At 37.6% G+C, this 18592-nt stretch overlaps 1 protein-coding gene across 2 annotated transcripts in view; it reads left to right on the top strand.

The window, feature by feature from the left end:
* LOC104357627 (multidrug resistance-associated protein 1) overlaps positions 1–18592 on the top strand; it is a 55280-nt gene that overhangs the window by 12882 nt on the left and 23806 nt on the right. For both annotated transcript variants that reach the window (XM_032983661.2, XM_042798933.1), the window contains exons 2-15: positions 614–790; positions 1594–1719; positions 3038–3175; positions 4314–4439; positions 7501–7562; positions 8397–8528; positions 9485–9712; positions 10394–10571; positions 11272–11433; positions 12177–12269; positions 13624–13827; positions 16199–16345; positions 16716–16803; positions 18243–18312. In XM_032983661.2, the coding sequence (XP_032839552.2) occupies positions 614–790; positions 1594–1719; positions 3038–3175; positions 4314–4439; positions 7501–7562; positions 8397–8528; positions 9485–9712; positions 10394–10571; positions 11272–11433; positions 12177–12269; positions 13624–13827; positions 16199–16345; positions 16716–16803; positions 18243–18312 (1931 nt within the window). The remainder of the gene's footprint in view (positions 1–613; positions 791–1593; positions 1720–3037; positions 3176–4313; positions 4440–7500; positions 7563–8396; positions 8529–9484; positions 9713–10393; positions 10572–11271; positions 11434–12176; positions 12270–13623; positions 13828–16198; positions 16346–16715; positions 16804–18242; positions 18313–18592) is intronic.

Below are 18592 nucleotides of genomic sequence, written 5' to 3'. Positions count from 1 at the left end.
GTTGAGTAGGAAACAGGCTGCAAGGGTGAGCCTTTTACTTAGTTCTGTGCCCTGTTGTTACAAAGATACCAGGAAGTCTCAACTAGATTTGCTGCGGACAGCTTGGGAGCTATGAGACTACTTTAAAAATAGTGAACTGATGTTGCTTTGTGCTGTTCACTTTTACTGTGTGCCAGATAATGTTTTCACACTGCAATTTGGGAATGTGGTATATCTGAGTATTTATACATAGACACAGAGTGATTATAATGGGAGATATCTTGCATTGTCATGTTATTTTTCTGCAATAATGTGAAAATACTTGATTAATACTCTTAAAGATCCTGATAAGTACTGTTAAAGATCACGGTATTACATTTGGGTGAGTTACATGTTGTGGTAGCTGTGTGTAACCAACAAAAGTGACTCTAATGTCACCTTGTGAAGGTTTAAAACTTCTCAGCTACAAAAAGTGCGATGAAATTAGATGGGTCACAGAATGGTGTCAGTTTAATACAAGTATAAACAAACACACAAGATATACTGAACAAGGCAGGTAGTGGCTATTTCTTTTTTTAAATACTAAAGTTCTGTGCTTGCTTTTTCTTCACCTTGATCTGTTTTATCTCCCCAGGATTGGAATCTGACATGGCATGCAGAAAATCCAGACTTCACCCAGTGCTTTCAGAGCACAATCCTGGTCTGGATTCCTTGCATTTACCTGTGGCTCTGCTTCCCAGTGTACTTTTTATACCTTCGTCGTCATGACAGGGGATACATACAGATGTCAACCCTCAACAAAGCTAAAACGGTATGTGACTTTTTAAAATCAGAACTTATTAAGCTTATTTGGAAGTTTGATTTTATTTTCAGCTATGTTTTAGCATACTATTTCTGTTAAGCATCATTCTTGGCCTGCATGCACGCTTTAGGTGTAACTTACTTGTTCTGCTTGTGTTTGATTTCCAAGCCTTATATATTTCCATTGCTCTTATATCAGTAGGCTTTCTGAAGCTTACTCTGACATAGCAAAAAAGCATACAAATCCTATGTAAAACCAGCTGGAGAAGACTATTTTAAGGCAATTCAATCTCGAGGCCTTTATTTCAGTAATGAAAAGAATTTATTATTCTGTCAGCTCCTGAAATTACACAGCATAGATTTCTAGAACTGCTGCAAGTGGTGTATTCCACTTCTTTGTGAAATAGATACTTAATGTTTTGGTATTTTTGTCTTGTGGTTTTGGTGTTGGTTTTTTTTTTTTTTTTTTTTCCCTCCTGTAGAATAAGTGAAAGGTTTTAAGAAGGTCTATAATAGCATGGTGTATTGGAGAGTTTTTATCTCTGTAGTGTGTAATTCAGGAGTGGGATTCACCAGCTTTCTGCTTTATAATACATTGAATTATATGATACTAAAAGTTAACTTTTTTCTTCTAGTGGGGATCAAATAGGTAAAGCCAAATTACTCTTCTTTTTTGCATGTTGTAGAATTGCCCAAAAGAGGTGATATGATTACGACTCCTTTTCTACTAACGCATAACATCTAGTGTTCATGTATATATTTTGCTGCCTAATCTGTGTGAAGTGATGTATGAAATACACTTTTGTATTGCAGGCTTTGGGTTTAATACTGTGGATAGTCTGCTGGGCAGACCTCTTCTACTCTTTCCAGGAAAGAAGTCAAAATATTTTTCGAGCTCCATTTTTTCTTGTTAGTCCTACAGTATTGGGTATAACAATGGTAAGTTCTTCTGTTTTGACCTTTGTTCCTGCAAAGCCTTAAGCAATAAAATGCATCTTAGTATTACTCAGAGTGTTGTAATTTTTTAAGCTACAATCTTAACTGCAGATTAAGTCTGTAGCACTGTGAAATACTGACTCTGAAATGTCTGCTTTCTTTTAATACAAAAATTAGAAGAAAACCTCAGCCAGGCTGCACTCAGTGCATTGCATGTCAGCAGACAAGCCAGTGCTAGTTGTCTTGCCTTATTTTGGTACACTTGAGCTACCATGCATTTAATGGCTTGACTCAAGAATGGGGTGGGGGAATGATTAAACTTAGATAATACAAATCACACTGAACTTCGTAAAAGCCTGTTGAAGGCATTGCATTATTATCTTACTACAAACTCTCTTGCATGTGACATTTAGTGCATGTTTTCTTTGTTATGTTTGATGGCATGTTGGAAAGTCTTCAATACCACATGATGCACAAAGGTGTCCCGAGCTAACTCTTTCTACCTAGGTGCACAAGTATTGTCTACTTTCATACCAGTATCTCTGCAGCCTGCATTTCCAGGAAAATGCCTTGCTATTTATTGTCAGTTGCCTTACATTTATCACAGAATTGGAATGGTAGTGATTAACCATGATACTTGAGGAGGGGACAGAACACGACCACCCCAACAGCAAGAACAACAAAAAAAACCCAAACCAAAATAACTCAACAGCCCTGAAACATACTGACAGATGCAAGAGCTGTTAAATAGTTTGTGGTCATTTAACAATGCAGTTGTCAGGCTTTTGTCAGGCTGATTGGAAATGCATGTTCCAGCAGACAAGTCAGATTACTAAGTTGTACCAGCTTCCTAAAGTACTTTGAAAATGCACAAAATACAGGAATAGAGTAATGTTTGGTCAGTGATGTCTGGTGTTGTGGTTTGTATGGAAAGAAATATTTTTATTTTAAAAATAATTAATCAGGAAATACTTGGAAAGGGTATAGCGTCACTGTAATTGCATGTTGATTTGTGATGAAGAACCAGAAAAGTAAAGAAATAAAGACTGGAAGCTTTTGACATTGGTTTTGCGTTTGTGGTTATTTACATCTATGTAATAGATATTCCCTTTACCTTTTTTGTCGACTTCTTATTTTACTGCTCCAGAGAATTTCCTATTTAGACATATTTTTGAATTAAACTTAAAATCTCTGGGTGTTAGAATGTCTGGGAGATACTGGATTTAAAATGTTAAGTAAGAACACTTTAACTTTGTATATGTGTATAGCGTGTTGTAAAACTTAAAGCTTGTGAATATATTTTTATCTTATTTGTCCACAGTTGCTTGCCACGTTTTTAATACAGTATGAAAGGATAAAAGGAGTCCAGTCTTCAGGTGTAATGATGATTTTCTGGTTCATCTCATTGTCATGTGCCACAGTGGTTTTTAGATCCAAAATAATACATGCCTTAAATACGGTAAGTGGTTGCTAGCCTCATTCAGTTGAAAATAAACCCAAATGCTGCAGTAATAGAGTAGTTGCTTACTAATTATGCCCGTCAAGTCAGTTAATGATCCATTCAGTGTACCTTCATTCCTTGGGTTACAAAAGCAAAACAAGCAAGACTTAATGGCTTTTGTTTTGAAATGCTAGTGAAATTCATAGTGATCTTAACTAGCAACAGTTGGCAAGAAAAATCTGTTAGCTGTTCCAGAAAGCGGATGTGTCTGCTTGAGTACAATAAAAGCGTACAATCTTTGATATGAAACTGTTCTGGGAATTTACGTCGTCTTCCTGTTGATTATGCAGTGGATTTCCTGAAACACTTGGTTTGATGGTAATGTGGTCTCATCTGCTGAGACAGAAAATGAAAGTGTACAAGTGAAATACTTGTATGTCAATCTGCTTTATAGTAAGGCCTCCTCAAGTAACAGATTAATTGTGGAGCTGCCTGAAAATGGCATATCACTTTTATTTCTTGAAACCTTTAAGCCATGTTGTGAGTTTTGAGAACTTTAAGCTAATGTTTGTCTTTATCTGTTCAGAGTGGGATTTTAGTGGTGGGTGTGTGTGTATCCATCCATCCATCCCTGTGCTCTGATTGTCTGTGGATTATGCTTTATGTGTCAGTCCCAGTCTAAAAATTGGAAGAACCTCTGGAATTTGAGCACAGCACAACAAACTGTAATTAAATTCTGCTTCTCTATTTCTTATTTTCTTTGTGCATACTAATTAACAAATTTGCTTTGAAAACTCACTACTGCCCAGTGCATAAATGCCTTACTCATGTAAAGAATACCTTGATTTCAAATTGGGGCCTGCTGTGTTGGTACAAACTGTGTCTTAAAGAGAGCTTCTCTACAGAAGAAGTTCAGCCTAGTGTGTCTGTGGCAGTGACTGATTAAAAATAAATGGTATCTTTCATCTCCTCCTCCCACTCTTTACCTTCTCTTTACCAAAATAGACATTGACTTTAATTTGCATGGGGGTGGGTAGTGTAACATTTATGTAGCTTGCAGAATTTACAGTAAGGAGGTGTTTTATGTTTAATAGTAATGTGTTGTTTTAAAGAAATTCCTCAAGCCTTCTAATTGGAATATTACCTTCCTTTGTAGGGTGCTGAAGTGGATGCATTTCGTTATGTCACCTTCTGCATCTACTTCATCCTGTTACTTGTACAGCTCATCCTGTGTTGTTTTCCAGAACGACCACCTTTGTTTTCTGAAACAGTAAATGATTCTGTAAGTGTTCAGTCCATACTAAGTGCTGAGTATCATATGTACAATATTCTGTACAATGTTACAGCGCCATAGTCTCCCAGATGCCAAATAATTAAAAACCTCTTAACTTGCTTTCAATACAGTGTTCTTTCTGGTCTTTAGTTGGTGATCCACAAGATGAAGCCCATAACATGCAAAACAGGGTGGGCTGTATTTAGGAGAAAGAGCAAAATCACTGTTTCAGTCATTCCTGAGTAGAAGGTTGTCATATGTATTTATATTCGGTAGTGCTTCTGGCAATCAGTGGGAAATACTGATTGGAAATGCTGTCCTCCTAGTCATCTGGTACCATTCAGTAGGCAATAACTTCTAAGGGTGTGTGTTCCCTTCATGTTGAAGGTGGGGAAGAATAATCTACACTTGGCTAACTTGTGAATCTGGATATATGCATTTGATTTCCATATTTACCTCTCTTGTGTCAACCAAAAATCTAACCAGCTCAACTGCAAAAGTAGTTAACGTTAGAGGGTGGTCTGGATGTAGAAATTTAACTTTATCTAGACATGATCTCTCTTGCATGTGTTGTTAATTACATGTGCTAGCTATATGGCATGGATCTAAAGTGACCCAAGGGATGCTGCATCGTTATACTGCTTGCTTAGCCCCGGGCTAGACCTTCTGAGTCACAGTGGAGTGATGCCTGTCACTGCCTGGAGTTTGGATGTGCCAAGTTTAGAAACCTCAGTTCTGTATTTTTTCTTACAGGCATAATTCTGGTTTGATGAATGTTAGGTGATGCTGAACAATGAAGGAAGGTGTGAAATGTGTGAGGGGGGAAATAAGTGTTGCCTTTGTAACTGTGGAAAAGGCCTGTAACCAGCTGCACTTAGCACAGTTACCCTTTCTGTCGGTAACCAGTGTGCCGGGGAAGCTCTGCATTACTCCTGGCAGACAGTCTGTGTGTATATGCCTGGAAAGAATAGTATACTGCAGAGTCTTTGGATCCTCTTCATCTTTGGGTTCTTTTCATCTCATTCAGGGATGAAAGGTGCTTGACAGGATACTGTGGATTTATGGAAACTTTCTTTTCTGCTTTGATCATGGTTACAATAATTACAAGGTGTGTGTGAGATCACAGTGGTTTGGTTTTGTGTTCTGAGTATTTCTAGGAGTGTCTAGGAAATTGGACAGACTTCAAATTTTAACCTTTTTTCATGAGTGGTGGTTTTGTTGAATGTTATGATGGGGAAAAGAACAAAGCAAGTCATGTTAGTCAATCTTAAATTCTGCTTTATTCCCTTCTGTGAAGCATTTCCAAACCAGAAATGTTTAAGCTTTGAGTAAAATCTTATATGTTCACTTAAGCAAAAAAAAAACTACAGTGAAATTTCAAAGATGTAGATACTGATGTATATAAAAGTGAAACAATGTGGTTTGTCTCTTGTTTTTGCTTTGTTTACATTACATAAGTCCAGACTTGTTACAACTTGCTGTCTTCATTCTATCTGGCATAAATGTCAGTAGGATTAATAGTTCTTTCTGCAATAACGATTTAATTTTATCAAAAATAGTATTATCTTAACAATAATGAATATGTTTTAATATTTTAAACTTTTTCTTTATGCAAATGAAGTTCAGTTCAAGATCTGCTGGGCTCCTGAATGTAAGCTTTCCACCTGCAAGTAGATTAAGAAAAAGTATAAAGGAAAAAAGTAATACACCATTTTATGTAAAGTTATTTTGAAATTTTGTTGAAACTGAAAGTATTCCCTGTATTTGCTGAGGTAGAAATATGTGTGTCAGGAATGTTGGCATGGCTGAAAGTACTCACCCCACCCTCCTATTTTTTTTTATTTTATTATTTTTTTTTTTTACTCCTGAGTTTAAAAACTTCTATTTATTCATTAAGTGATGATGTTGGATTTGCATGCAGTAATTTTGTTTCAGGTATTTAAATACTTTGGAAATGTGGAACTCTTATCTGCTTTCATAAAAAAAAAAAAAAAATTAAAAATCTGTTTTATGCATACCGTTCCCTACGAAGTTGCAAAAAATTGTCCTGTGAGGACAAAATGCAGGAGCCTGTTACACGTATCTTGATTACAACACACTTGAATACAGTTTAGTGTAGAAGCCAGTTTACACGAACATGAGTTGAAGAATGCAGATCTTGGAAACACTTGGCTCTGGCTGTTTAATTGCAGTACTCTAATGATGTTTGGTGACTTTTCTGTAGATGGAAATACCTGATTGGCTCCAATTATAGTTACTGATTAAAAACCTAGTGGTTTATGTGCCAAAGGAGTGGCTGGTTTTAGTATTCTTTAGATGCTGTTCAGAGAAGTGAAAGAAGGAAGAGAGAAATCTGCACTGGAATTCTGCAAGTAAATCACTTCTAGTGCCTTTGAAATTCTTCCAGTCTTCCTTTCTGCTGTTTTAATCCAACCAGATTAGGAGAGGTTGTTAACCTGAAGAGTAGTTAAAACATCCAGCCATTGCACTGGATGTAGAACACTGGGTAGCTGCGATCTTTATGGATACTTAAGTTTCCCATGCTAATTGATGAATGAGATGCGGGGTTTTTAGAGGTGGGTTTGACAATGCTTTTATGGAGTTTACAAGTTGTTTTTCATTTGTGCATCAGTTTTGATGAAGTCACAGAATTTAACTGCTAGAACAGTAGAACTGAATTCTTCATTTGTGACTATACCCAATTAACATATTTACACTCTCATATGGTAACATGCCTTGCATTGATGCAGGTAGACACTGACCATGTCACTTTGAGATTGTCTGACCTGCACTGTTTTATAAAATTCCATCAACTACTTGTTGCCTTGTTGATAAGGAGCATAGCTGTTCATTTGTCCCAGTGGTGTAGTCTGCTGACAGCCCCAAAGCTGTGCTTGGGTTTTCTGAACAAGCTCTCAACTTCATAAATGATGAAGTTTAGTAATACGAAGAAAAATACTAGGAATAAATGGAATTTAAAAAGCATCTTTTCTGCCTGGTTTGTTTCTTTTGGCCCTGTATCAGTCACTTTATCTATGGATTGATTTTTATTTTTTTTTTTCTCCTTTAGAATCCATGTCCAGAATTTTGTGCCTCTTTCCTCTCCAGAATCACATTCTGGTGGATCACTGGGTAAGATCAAGATGGTGCATAAAGCGCTGGTAGAAGTTAGATGGCATTTTAGGATCTTGCTTTCAGAGTTAAATTAGCAGTAATCATGCAATGATAATTTTAGTTGTTTTGGTGTGTTGTTTGGTAGGTAGATTAAATGGAATTTTTTTTATTTGATTAATCTTTTTTACTTCCTTTGTAGGGTCTTTGTAATTTTAAATGTTGCCAGTATATATTTCATATGTTTGCTGATAATACAAAAAAATTTTTTTGGGAAATATAAGAAGGTAGAAATTATCTACTGCATTTAGAAACTAAGGCATTCAAAACTGTTAGCTCTTTTTGTCTAACAGGTTCTCTTTTTTTTTTTTGGTCAATTTAGCTTTAGTTACGCTGAATGATTTGATCACAACACATGTTCTTGTGAGTTAAAACACAGAAACATGTAAAATAATATTGGTGTGTAGTTGTGGTTGGTACTTGGCCAGAGTTCCATCAGAAAGCTAGATGAAAGGAATAGCTTTGTAAAATTAAAGGCTAACAAAGATTTTGAAATTTGGTAGGCATGGGAATATTGTCTGGTTGATTTTCAAATGAGATCACTTCATCCTTCCTTTTATTTTCCCTGAAATTTTAATTCAGTGGCATATATTAGATCCTTAGATGTTTTGGTGTCTAATTCTCACAGTAAATACAGGAGGGCGTATGTTTTAGCATCTGGATCTGTGTTGCTACAGATACTAATTCTTGCATGCATTTTTTTTAAGAGCTGGCTGTTTTGGGATGTAAGGACCACTGTCTTATTGCATATCTCTAGTGCTCTTAAGTATGTAATGCTGATTCTTTCTAATACAGGTTGATGGTTCAGGGTTATCGGAGACCTTTGGAAGCTAAGGATTTGTGGTCGTTAAATAAAGAGGACAAATCGGAGGAGATAGTGCCAGGTTTGGCTAGAAACTGGGCAAAAGAGTGGGCAAAGACCAAGAGGTAAGTTCCGTTGTCCTGGCTGGCAGTTCTTCCAAGATGTGGAGGTTCAAAAGCTCAAGTTACTCAGCCTCTATTTAGAGGTGTTGGTCATCTGTTATCAGGCCTACCTTTGTAAGGCCCGAGAGGCAGCTTTGTATTTGTCCTTAAGTGCATACAGAACAGGAACCAAGTGGGGTGTTGTGTGTCCTCTTTGCAAAGAGCTGCATTAAATTTCCCTTAGTGTTTCATGATTCAAAGCCAATTGGGCTCCCTCTATAGTTAGTGAAGCCTGAAGAGGGCAGTTCAGGATGCAGAAGTGAGTTTATTTCTTCCCTTTGATTATATAAGGAGCCTGGGCATCTAAACCAGATGACTAAAATTAGACAGACTACATGCCTACAGTTTCCATCCTGCTTTCATCATCTTTTACTGCAGCAAACAGAAGTACCTTTTCATTGAAGGAAAATTGCTTGCTTGCTTACACAGTGTATTTTTACATAAAGCTTGTCCTCAGAAGTTCAGAAGTATGTAGTTTGACATAAGCCAGATGTATGAATTGAATGTGTTCAGTCCGTTGGGGATGACTCGGTTTAAATCTGACTGCAGTCTTTTAACTCTGGTGATAGAAGTGAGGTCTTGATGTTGATGGAGGTTCAGCATACTGGGTTCTAGAATAATGATGTTCTTTGCTCTTTGTTTAACACAAGTTACTGCCCTATTTCTCATTCCCTGGAGCAGATCTATAGGAGATTCAACAGGAACGTTACCTCTCCTTCCAAAGACAACCATTTCTGTATGGCCAGTTTGTTCAGCTATGGGTGTATGATTAAAAAGATGTTTGATTGACAGTAAAACCCAGTTAAACTATTAAAAGGGGCAGTAAACAGCTTCTAAACAGCTAATTTTTATGTTGTGCATTTTTCCATTTGGCTTTATGCTTGAATAAAGGCTACATTTTATACCTACTTTTATTTCAGGCAACCATTAAACATGTTATACTCACCTAAAAACCAGCAAAAATCAAGCAATTCAAGTGGTGATGTGACAGAAGAGGCTGAAGCTTTGATTATAAAACCATCTCAAAAGAGTTCTGAAGCATCTTTATTCAAGGTGTTATATAAAACCTTTGGACCATATTTTCTCATGAGCTTCCTGTTTAAAGCTGCACATGATCTCTTGATGTTTGCTGGCCCGGAAATTCTGAAGTAAGACCTATATACTTTATTATTCTACTCAAAGTATGTAGACGGATTTTAAAAGATGCTGGTATTTTACTCACCAAGCTGCTTTGCTTTCAGCTAGTGCAATGGGAAAGAGCTGTTATGCAAGTTATAGACCATGCACAGATGATTTTGGTCCATTGGTTTTCAAATTATAACATCATGCATTAAATGTTTGACTTTTTATGTTCCTTTCCAACACTAGGAAAGCCAGGCAAGAAACATAATGAACAATAGGAGGAGAGTTTATTTAATTCTAAACTGTAATGATTGTGGGACTGCAAGTCACAGTATGTGAAGCAGCAGAGAGCTGAGGGGGTAGGAGGAGTTACATTATTTTAAGGTGAGAAGTAGTAATACAACTGTAAGGGGTTGTATTTTAGCTGGAGGGAATATGAGACTTTAGTGTAGCTCCAAGAGAATGCTGCACATGTAAAGTATGTTGTACTTTATGTTTTGAAGGAGTATGTTGTTAGGAGGAGGGAGTGATGTGTGCTAGTATAAAATGATATACAGTTTCTAAGAAGTTTGCTAAAGTGTTTTGTCTGAGGTTGGTACTTTGGGTGCTTGCATGACCCATATAATGTTTGGAATAATCTAAGGTTGTAACCCTGACATTTCATTCTGAATTGCATATATTAAGAGAAGTAATTCCTCTCTCCACAGATTGCTGATCAACTTTGTAAATAACAAAGCTGCCCCAAACTGGCAAGGCTATTTTTATACAGGGCTGCTGTTTGTTTGTGCATGTCTTCAGACACTGATTCTTCACCAGTATTTTCATATTTGCTTTGTAACTGGAATGAGGCTCAAAACAGCTATTGTTGGTGTAATTTATCGAAAGGTAGGTGTTTCTTTAAATATATGACAATACCTCTCAGTGACTGCAAATACATTACTTAAGTCTGAATAATTAGTTTGGAGACTCTGGTAGGCTGATCCTAACTCCTACTAGAAATATGAGAGTATCTAATTTGGAAATAAAAGCCTTTAAGATAGAGAGTAATTTTCTGATTTACTAGTTAAAGTTCAGTCACCACCTTCTTGATACTGCTAAACAAGAAACCATGTCTCATTTAGACTAAGAGTGTGAAACTGTTCCAGTTTGTGCAGAAATTAAGATACATCTCCATTTACAGTTTCATTTGGGATTTGTTAGCAGTGCCACCTCAACTTAGAATAAGCTAGAACATTTTAGAAGGCTGTGGACTGATTGCTCTGCGTGAGAAAAATGTGTGACAAAAGTGAAGATTCTGCTCTTACACTAAAAAACAGAACAAGCAAACAGTACCCTCCTGCAAGCAATAAAACCACCAACCAACCCTATTAATTCTTTATTACTTTAAACCAAGCTCCTTGCTTCAGACTATAAAACTTGTATTTTGTAAGATGTGCAGGGTAAGTAGAATACGAAGCAGGAAAAGGATTGCTTGTAATTTTGAAGATGAAACTCTGTAAAGCAATTGAATTCTGTGGAAAAAATACAAATGAGTAAGTCTTCCTTCGTGTTGCCTTAATTGTTTTTATTTTTAATCTGCACCTAGGCACTTGTTATCACAAATTCTGCTAGGAAGACTTCTACTGTGGGTGAGATTGTGAATCTAATGTCTGTGGATGCTCAGAGATTCATGGACTTGGCTACCTACATAAACATGATTTGGTCTGCTCCCCTCCAGGTGATATTAGCACTGTACTTATTGTGGCAGGTGAGTACTGTGTCTCGTTTCCTGTTTTGGCTTTGGCTGTGTGCTGCTTCCTGTGGTCGCAACTACAGACAGCTGTTGTTCAGACCACTGGAGGGTTTACTGCAGTGTGGAGAACATGCTGTTTGCTTAGAAGCCATTCAGAGCTGCTTTTGTCACTTGTCAAGAAGCTTCTTCATTTGCACATCTGAGTGCATGGGGGAGGATGCAGATGGGAGCTTCTATCTTTTAGGGGACTGCAGCACCTATAGTATCTCACTTGATTTAAAGAAAAGTGGTCTTTGTTCTGCACTCTGAGAGTCACTGTATGGGATACTTGCTATTTCTAGTCCAGATAGTCACCAGGCTGACTCTTCTCCATTCTTACTGCTGATCAGAAAGGTAATCAATTCCCCAGGAAGTCAACCACTCCCTGCATGGGTCTCTACTTAGAAGAACAGACAAACCAGCAAAACATTAAAAGATCTCTGTGTGTGTGTGTATATATATGTATATAGATACTGACCTGTATCTATATGTACCTCTCTATATGGGGGCTATGTATGTATATTTAAAAAATCAAAGCACCTAAACATCAACCCAAGCCCCTACTTGATCCTCCTCTTCTTCCCCCCAAGCTGTTCTTGGAAAAGGAAGAAGTGGTTGAAAAGCTATTTTGAAATACTTTTCTGTAGCATATACAGTGGTTTGACCCAAGATTTGTAAAAATTAGTTGTAATAAATGTTTACAATTAAGTGCTTTTCAGAATTTAGGTCCTTCAGTGCTGGCAGGTGTGGCTGTCATGATCCTTCTGGTTCCAATCAATGCTGTGATGGCAATGAAGACAAAAACCTACCAGGTTAGAACCTTTATATATGCATCAGAGTGCTTTTAAGAAACATGTTCTGTTCTTTGACTTGTTCCTGAGGTTTGTCTTTTCAAATTTTTTATCTCCCTCTATCCCGTAAAAAAAGGAAAGGGAAAGAAAGGTCACAGGTGTTGTATATGCAGAGTAAGCAAACTCATGTATTTTTTGGCCTGATAGTGTATCTGTGCATAATGGTCTAAAAATTTTGCGGTAGTTAAGACCAGGGTAGCAGGTTAGCCAGCTTCTAGAAATGCCCAATGGTTGGATTTGGATTAGTTTAGATTTTAACTTGCTGCCTAGCAAGTGAAGTGCAAACTTAAACTACTGTCTGCCTAATGAACCTTAATGAGTGAAATATTCACATTTCTTGAATGGGGGTTGCAGCGTTGGGGATATGTGTGGTTTGTTCTCGGTTTGTTTTTTTTTTCCCTGGAGGGATGAAGAAGGAGAAGTCTTAGTTGTTGGCTGTTCTTGATCCCTAGTCCATTTTGTTCAGAGGTGATCAGTTTGTTACAGAGTGTGCACATAAGTAAATGTTTTCTCATGTTTTTCTATTGCAAAAACTACTTCCAGCAGCCCCTTTCTGGTACAGACTTCACTACTAACTGAATTTACCAAACATGAGAGAAGATTGATTTATTTAAATGAAACCTTTTAGCTCTAGATGCTCATCAAAATAGACCACAGCATTTGGTTCCTACGTGGGAGAAGTAGGGATATCTAGTGGTCACAGCCACACTGCCACTGGTAACAGCTGTCTGGGATAGATGTACCGGTGCAGTCTACTCACTCTGCCTAGTGCTGGGTCAGAACATTGCTTCAGGTTTGCACTGCCCTCATTAAAATACTTTACGAAGATGGAAACTTCTGATGGACTTTCTTCTTATGGCTGAATGGAAAGCCTTTTGCCTTAGTGCACCACCACAAAGCCATTGATAATGCTGAATATGAAGCAAAACCCAAGTTTGATCTAAGGTTAGATGCAAACTGCACATCACTGAAGCTTGATTATAGTGGCTTATTTTTTAACTGCGTATTGTACTTAGGAGGAGAGTCCCAGGGCTCCCAGAGGCAGGGTTACTCCCACTTAAACCAGTGGCACGATTGTTTTGATCTTGGTTTGGTTTTTTAGTTGCATGAAGCATTCTTTTAATTGGTTTAAAACATCTTGTTAATTCTGCATATTTGTTTGTTCAGATAGCATCTCAGATTTCCTGCTTGGGAAGCTAGTAAGCTTTTGATGATAATGAGGTAAATTTTGCCATTGCAAAATACAAAGCTCAGAACTTTGTGGCTCTGCCAAGTATTGTGCTCTGCTAATTATTTTTTGGTATGTTGTTTTTAGGTGGCTCAAATGAAGAGCAAAGACAACAGAATTAAGCTGATGAATGAAATTCTCAATGGGATTAAAGTTCTGAAACTTTATGCTTGGGAATTAGCCTTCAGAGAGAAAGTATTAGAGATCAGACAGAAAGAACTCAAAGTCCTAAAAAAATCTGCTTACCTTGCTGCAATGGCAACCTTCACTTGGGTTTGTGCTCCTTTTTTGGTAAGTGAAACAAATCTAAAAGTCTGCTCTCCTTTTTGGAATCATGCTTTCCAAGGCAATGCTTGAGAACTTGTTTTGATTTTATTTTTTAATGAGTGGAAGAGTCATAATGCCCTCTGCAGCAGTGGGAAATTGAACACAGGTCTCCACTTCTCTATGAAAAAGCACTAGTGTTTTCTTTGAAACTTAGTAACATCCAAGTTGGATGTATTCTAGAAATTAGTGCTTGAAGTACTTCAAAATAAAAACCTCCTCTGCATCCCACTCTATTTTTGGTGGTGAACTTCAGGAACCTAAGATTAAATACACTGTGAGATTTAGAAGAGGTTACTAAAGCACATAGTACCCTCCAGGTGGTAGCTGTGGCAGAGTATAACTTCCCTATTTCAGCATCTTCCCGAGAGCAGCAGGTCCTTAGATAAGAGTCTCTGAATGGGACATTGTGCACCAGATGTACCTCTGGCCTGCGCTCTCCCATCATCTGTTTAAGAACAACATGGAGAGGTAAAGCTGGTAAGCTAGTGTATACCCTGGGATTGCTTCAAAGTCTTCTTTTTTTAAAAAAGATATATATTTTTGCTATGTGAAACATCCCTGCTGTGTTCGTGGTTAGCTTAAACTATTAAAAGGGAAAGAAGGGTGAGATCACATAAAAATTGCTTCAGACCGTATTAGAATAAGGGACTATTGCTCTTGTCTGCAAAAGCAAACAAAAGCCATTACTACATTAGGGTAAAATATGTGATGTTCCAGTTGAAGGTGTTTAAGTGTACTTTCCAGTCTCAGATTCCTTCCCTGAAAACATTTGTAGTGTTTACATTATGTTTTGGGAGTGATGAAAGGCAGAAGCAGTGCCCTGGGTAGGAAACATCAGCTGCATTATTAAGTGAATGCTTTTCTAAAAGATGTCTGAGATGGTTTTAATATAAATACATTATTAAACGAAGTTTCTAAATAAAATTCTTCAGGTAGACTCCTTAATGCTGTTCTGTGCAGTCTGAGAAAACAAATTTGCCTAACTAGTAGCTCTAGCTGAGAGTAGCTCTAGCTCTGTTTCAGGGCACATTGTGAATGTGTGGCCATGGTCCTACCCCTTAGGGGGTTTGGCACTGGGGCAAGAACGGTACTGCCTGAAGTTTAAGGCTGCAGTTTTACATTCTGTTTCTCAGATTTTTGTTCTTTCATATATGTTCTTCTGAACTTCTGATTAAAAAAATATTGCAAGTGCCTACTTGAAAGCGCTTTTGACATGCAAAACTCTATTTTCTCTACTCCTTCTCCTGTTTCCATGGCCAGGCCTCTTTAAAACATTGTTTAATAATGGTGTCAGGAAACTATTCATTTTGCAGTACTTCCCCTACTGCTGTATGTGCTGGTAAGGGTGTATTTCAGACTAATTGCTGGTAACATAGGAGTGCCAACATGCTGCCTGTGAAGTTTTTCTTTGGACCCTGTCTTGTTTCTGATCTCTGTGGGATGGCTTTCTCCCTGGGATATGGTTGTCCAAACCAAAGCTGTACAAACAAGCTACTGAATCATGCACAGCTGAGTCAGCCACTGTATGAAGAACAATACATGTCACAGCAGTCTTGTTGAGGTATGATTGTTAACATGGAAGAAAACACTGTGAAGGGAATAGATCTGAAAGGGAACGTTTAGTTTTACTTAGTTTACTTGAAGTTTATTATAATTTAATCAACACATTTTAAAAAAAAGTAAACATATGGATTTTTGGGAATTATTTTTATACCTTATGATTGATGATAACAATGGTTCGATGTTCATCTTGTTTAGCATGGATCTTAAGCTTTTTTGTTGTGAACTGTTTAGGTACTATCAGGTTTCATCTTTGTAATGCAGTAACATTTCAGGTTTCTTGGAAAACAATCTGTCCATGAAAGTGGGTTGTACTTGGAAATCTGGGGTTGTGGTAGTCTCTGCAAAATAAAAAATGGGTTAGCTTTGGGGTGTTTCTGACTTCTTTCTGTATGTTACTTATCCAGTATCTGGTACTGTGGGGAGTGCTCTAAAACTGAAAGAGTAGCAAGAAAGACTGTGATCGTTTCCTCTGCTTCCCTTCTCCTGCAGGGTGACCACAAATAGCCTGGGATGTTTGTGGCTTCACCCTCGCTGTGTGAAGAAAGTGACCGCTTAACACCTCTCCAAGAGGAACCTTTGACTTCGTTTTACAATGATAGATTTAAATCAAATGTGTGTTTTGTAAAAAAACTATTGGGAACAAGGAAGTTACTAGAACATTACTCTTTCTTTGATTTGTAGACCTCTGATTCCAGTTGTCAGACTATGTGACTCCTGAGTTAGTTGCTTTAAAAAAAGTTACCCTAACTTTAACAATTACACTTTGTTTCAGGTTGCCTTGTCCACATTTGCTGTGTACGTCACAATAGACACGAACAACATCTTGGATGCTCAGAAGGCATTTGTTTCCCTAGCATTATTCAACATCCTCAGGTTTCCATTGAACATGCTTCCTATGGTTATCAGCAGCATAGTGGAAGTAAGACTTCAGTCATTACCAGGTGTTTCTGTGCAGAAGTAGCCACTGGGTGGAAAGATTACATTCCTGTGCTTAGAGAATGTTCGCTGGTAAAATTCAGCCACTTCAGAAAGGGGGCTTTGCACTTCCTGTGCATTGTGATGTGCAAGCAAAATTATCAGTCCAATTCATGGTGGATGGGTGTTCCTGAAATCAACCATATTTCTTGTGATTTGGGAAGTGCAAGTTTGATGACTATCCAAGAAACTTCAATGGATTTAAGGAGGGATTAGGAGTGCGTAACTGTGTAATGCATACGTAGTGCAAAACAACAAGCTCTTAAATGTAATGAGCAAAGTATAAGATAGTTTTGCATCCCTTTCCCATGCAGGCCAGTGTCTCCTTGAAGCGCCTTAGGGTGTTCCTGTCTCATGAAGAGTTAGATCCAGACAGCATAATCAGGGGTCCCATCACGGAGGGTGAGTTTCTTTTCCTGTTGAAAATCAGCATGTGCAAGTTTTGGGTGACTTCACAATGTTTCTTTGGTTTCTGTAAACACTTGCTGCGTTTTGGTGGATTTCACTGATAAATTTTAGCCAGAAACCAGAGAAAGGGGTTTGTAAAATGAAAATTATACAAAGTTTCTACCACCTTCTCAGGTAACTTCTTTCCTCTCCCCAGTTCCTGTGTCTGAACTACGAAATGGTTGCATACAGATACAGATGGTCACTTCAGAAATCACTTGTTTAAGTGTAGTCATTTGAAGTTTGTAGGCAGTAAGCACAGAATATAATAATCAGTGCTGTGCCAAAACCCAACATTTTGAAGAACAATCATGTAACACTTCAGTACCCTTGAAGGAGAACTTCCGGCAAATGCCTCTACTTTCTGTTTTGTGCAGAAAGTGTCGCTCCCAGCGTCAATCCTGCTGTATCCAGTGTTTCTGTTCTGCTTATATAAAGCTGTTTAGGACATAGATAAACACAAAGCCAGATTTAGTTACAAACTAACTCCCTTTTTCTTGCAAAACAAAACTTGGCTTTAACTCCATCAGCCACTTAAATTATTTTTCTTACTTCCTTTTTACTAACAAAGTGAAACCCTCATCACTCCCTCATGCGGTTGGCTAAGCTCTGTATCATTTTAGTCACTTGACTTTCTGGTAAGCAGTCATCTGCTGTGGTGTTGTTTTTTTGTTTTTTTTTTTTTTTTCCCCCTCTTCATCTTACTTTTGGGAATATCTCCTCCCCTTACTCAACCATGAATACATTGCTTGCAAATCTTTAGTGTGGTGGGTTTGTTTTTTTTTAAATCCATAATGGGTCATACTTGTATAGTGATGTAAATATTTACCTAAGCGAAGGATTTATTGCATACTTTGTTGAATTAAGAGTGGTGTATTTTGAGTTGTCACTAAAAATCTGCAGGTGCCAGTGCCCTGCAACATTTCACTGAACTGTATTTTTGGTCAAAGTTATTTTATTTGGTAGTTTGATTTATTTTGCTTTATAATTGTAGTAACTTGGCTTCATACATAGAATTGGCAGTTTAGCTGATGCTTCCACTGAAGCATAAATCAGATTGAGGCTGCTAGTTTCTTGAACTGACTTTGCAGTGCGGCAGTGGGGTTGCTGGATGAAAGAGGGTGCAGCTGAGTAAGTCAGGATTTTTGTATAGCTGATGTTCATGTACTTCCTGGTTACTGAGTAAGTGTAACCTCAGAACCTCTGCTGCCTTGATAAATTCGGTGAAAGCAGAAGACAAGTTTTTAATAAGCAGTGTGTGGTTGTTCTGCTGGAAAAGTAGCTTCATACGTCTCCTTATATGTGCTTAGATTGACTTCTGTGGCATGATCCAGAGCATACAATTTAGCTGCTTGCATTGGCACTTTTATAAATATGAATTTTCTATTTGTCAGCTGAAGGATGCATTGTTGTAAAGAATGCAACATTTAACTGGTCCAAAAATGATCCTCCTTCACTCAACAGGTGAGAATTAGTATCCTTTGTTCCATTCCATAATCTTACTGCATCATAAATGATCTGTGTTTGAATTATAAAGTCTATACGCAGAAGAGTTTGTTTCCTTAAAGGAACAAGAGAACAAATAAAATCTTGGTCTATATAATTTTTTTTCCAAACCAGAGGCTTCATGAACTAGAGGGATTTACAAAGTATGTTGTATGTATGGAATGCATGAAGAGGAGTAGCAAGAGTTACAATGGCAGGAGAGAAAGCCTCAAGAGATTTCAGGCTCTTGCTCTGTGCT

Source organism: Tyto alba, unplaced genomic scaffold (genome assembly GCF_018691265.1).
Source record: "Tyto alba isolate M040663 unplaced genomic scaffold, T.alba_DEE_v4.0 Super-Scaffold_28, whole genome shotgun sequence".
NCBI classification, from domain to species: domain Eukaryota; kingdom Metazoa; phylum Chordata; class Aves; order Strigiformes; family Tytonidae; genus Tyto; species Tyto alba.
This window is presented reverse-complemented; position numbering and strand designations above follow the sequence as displayed.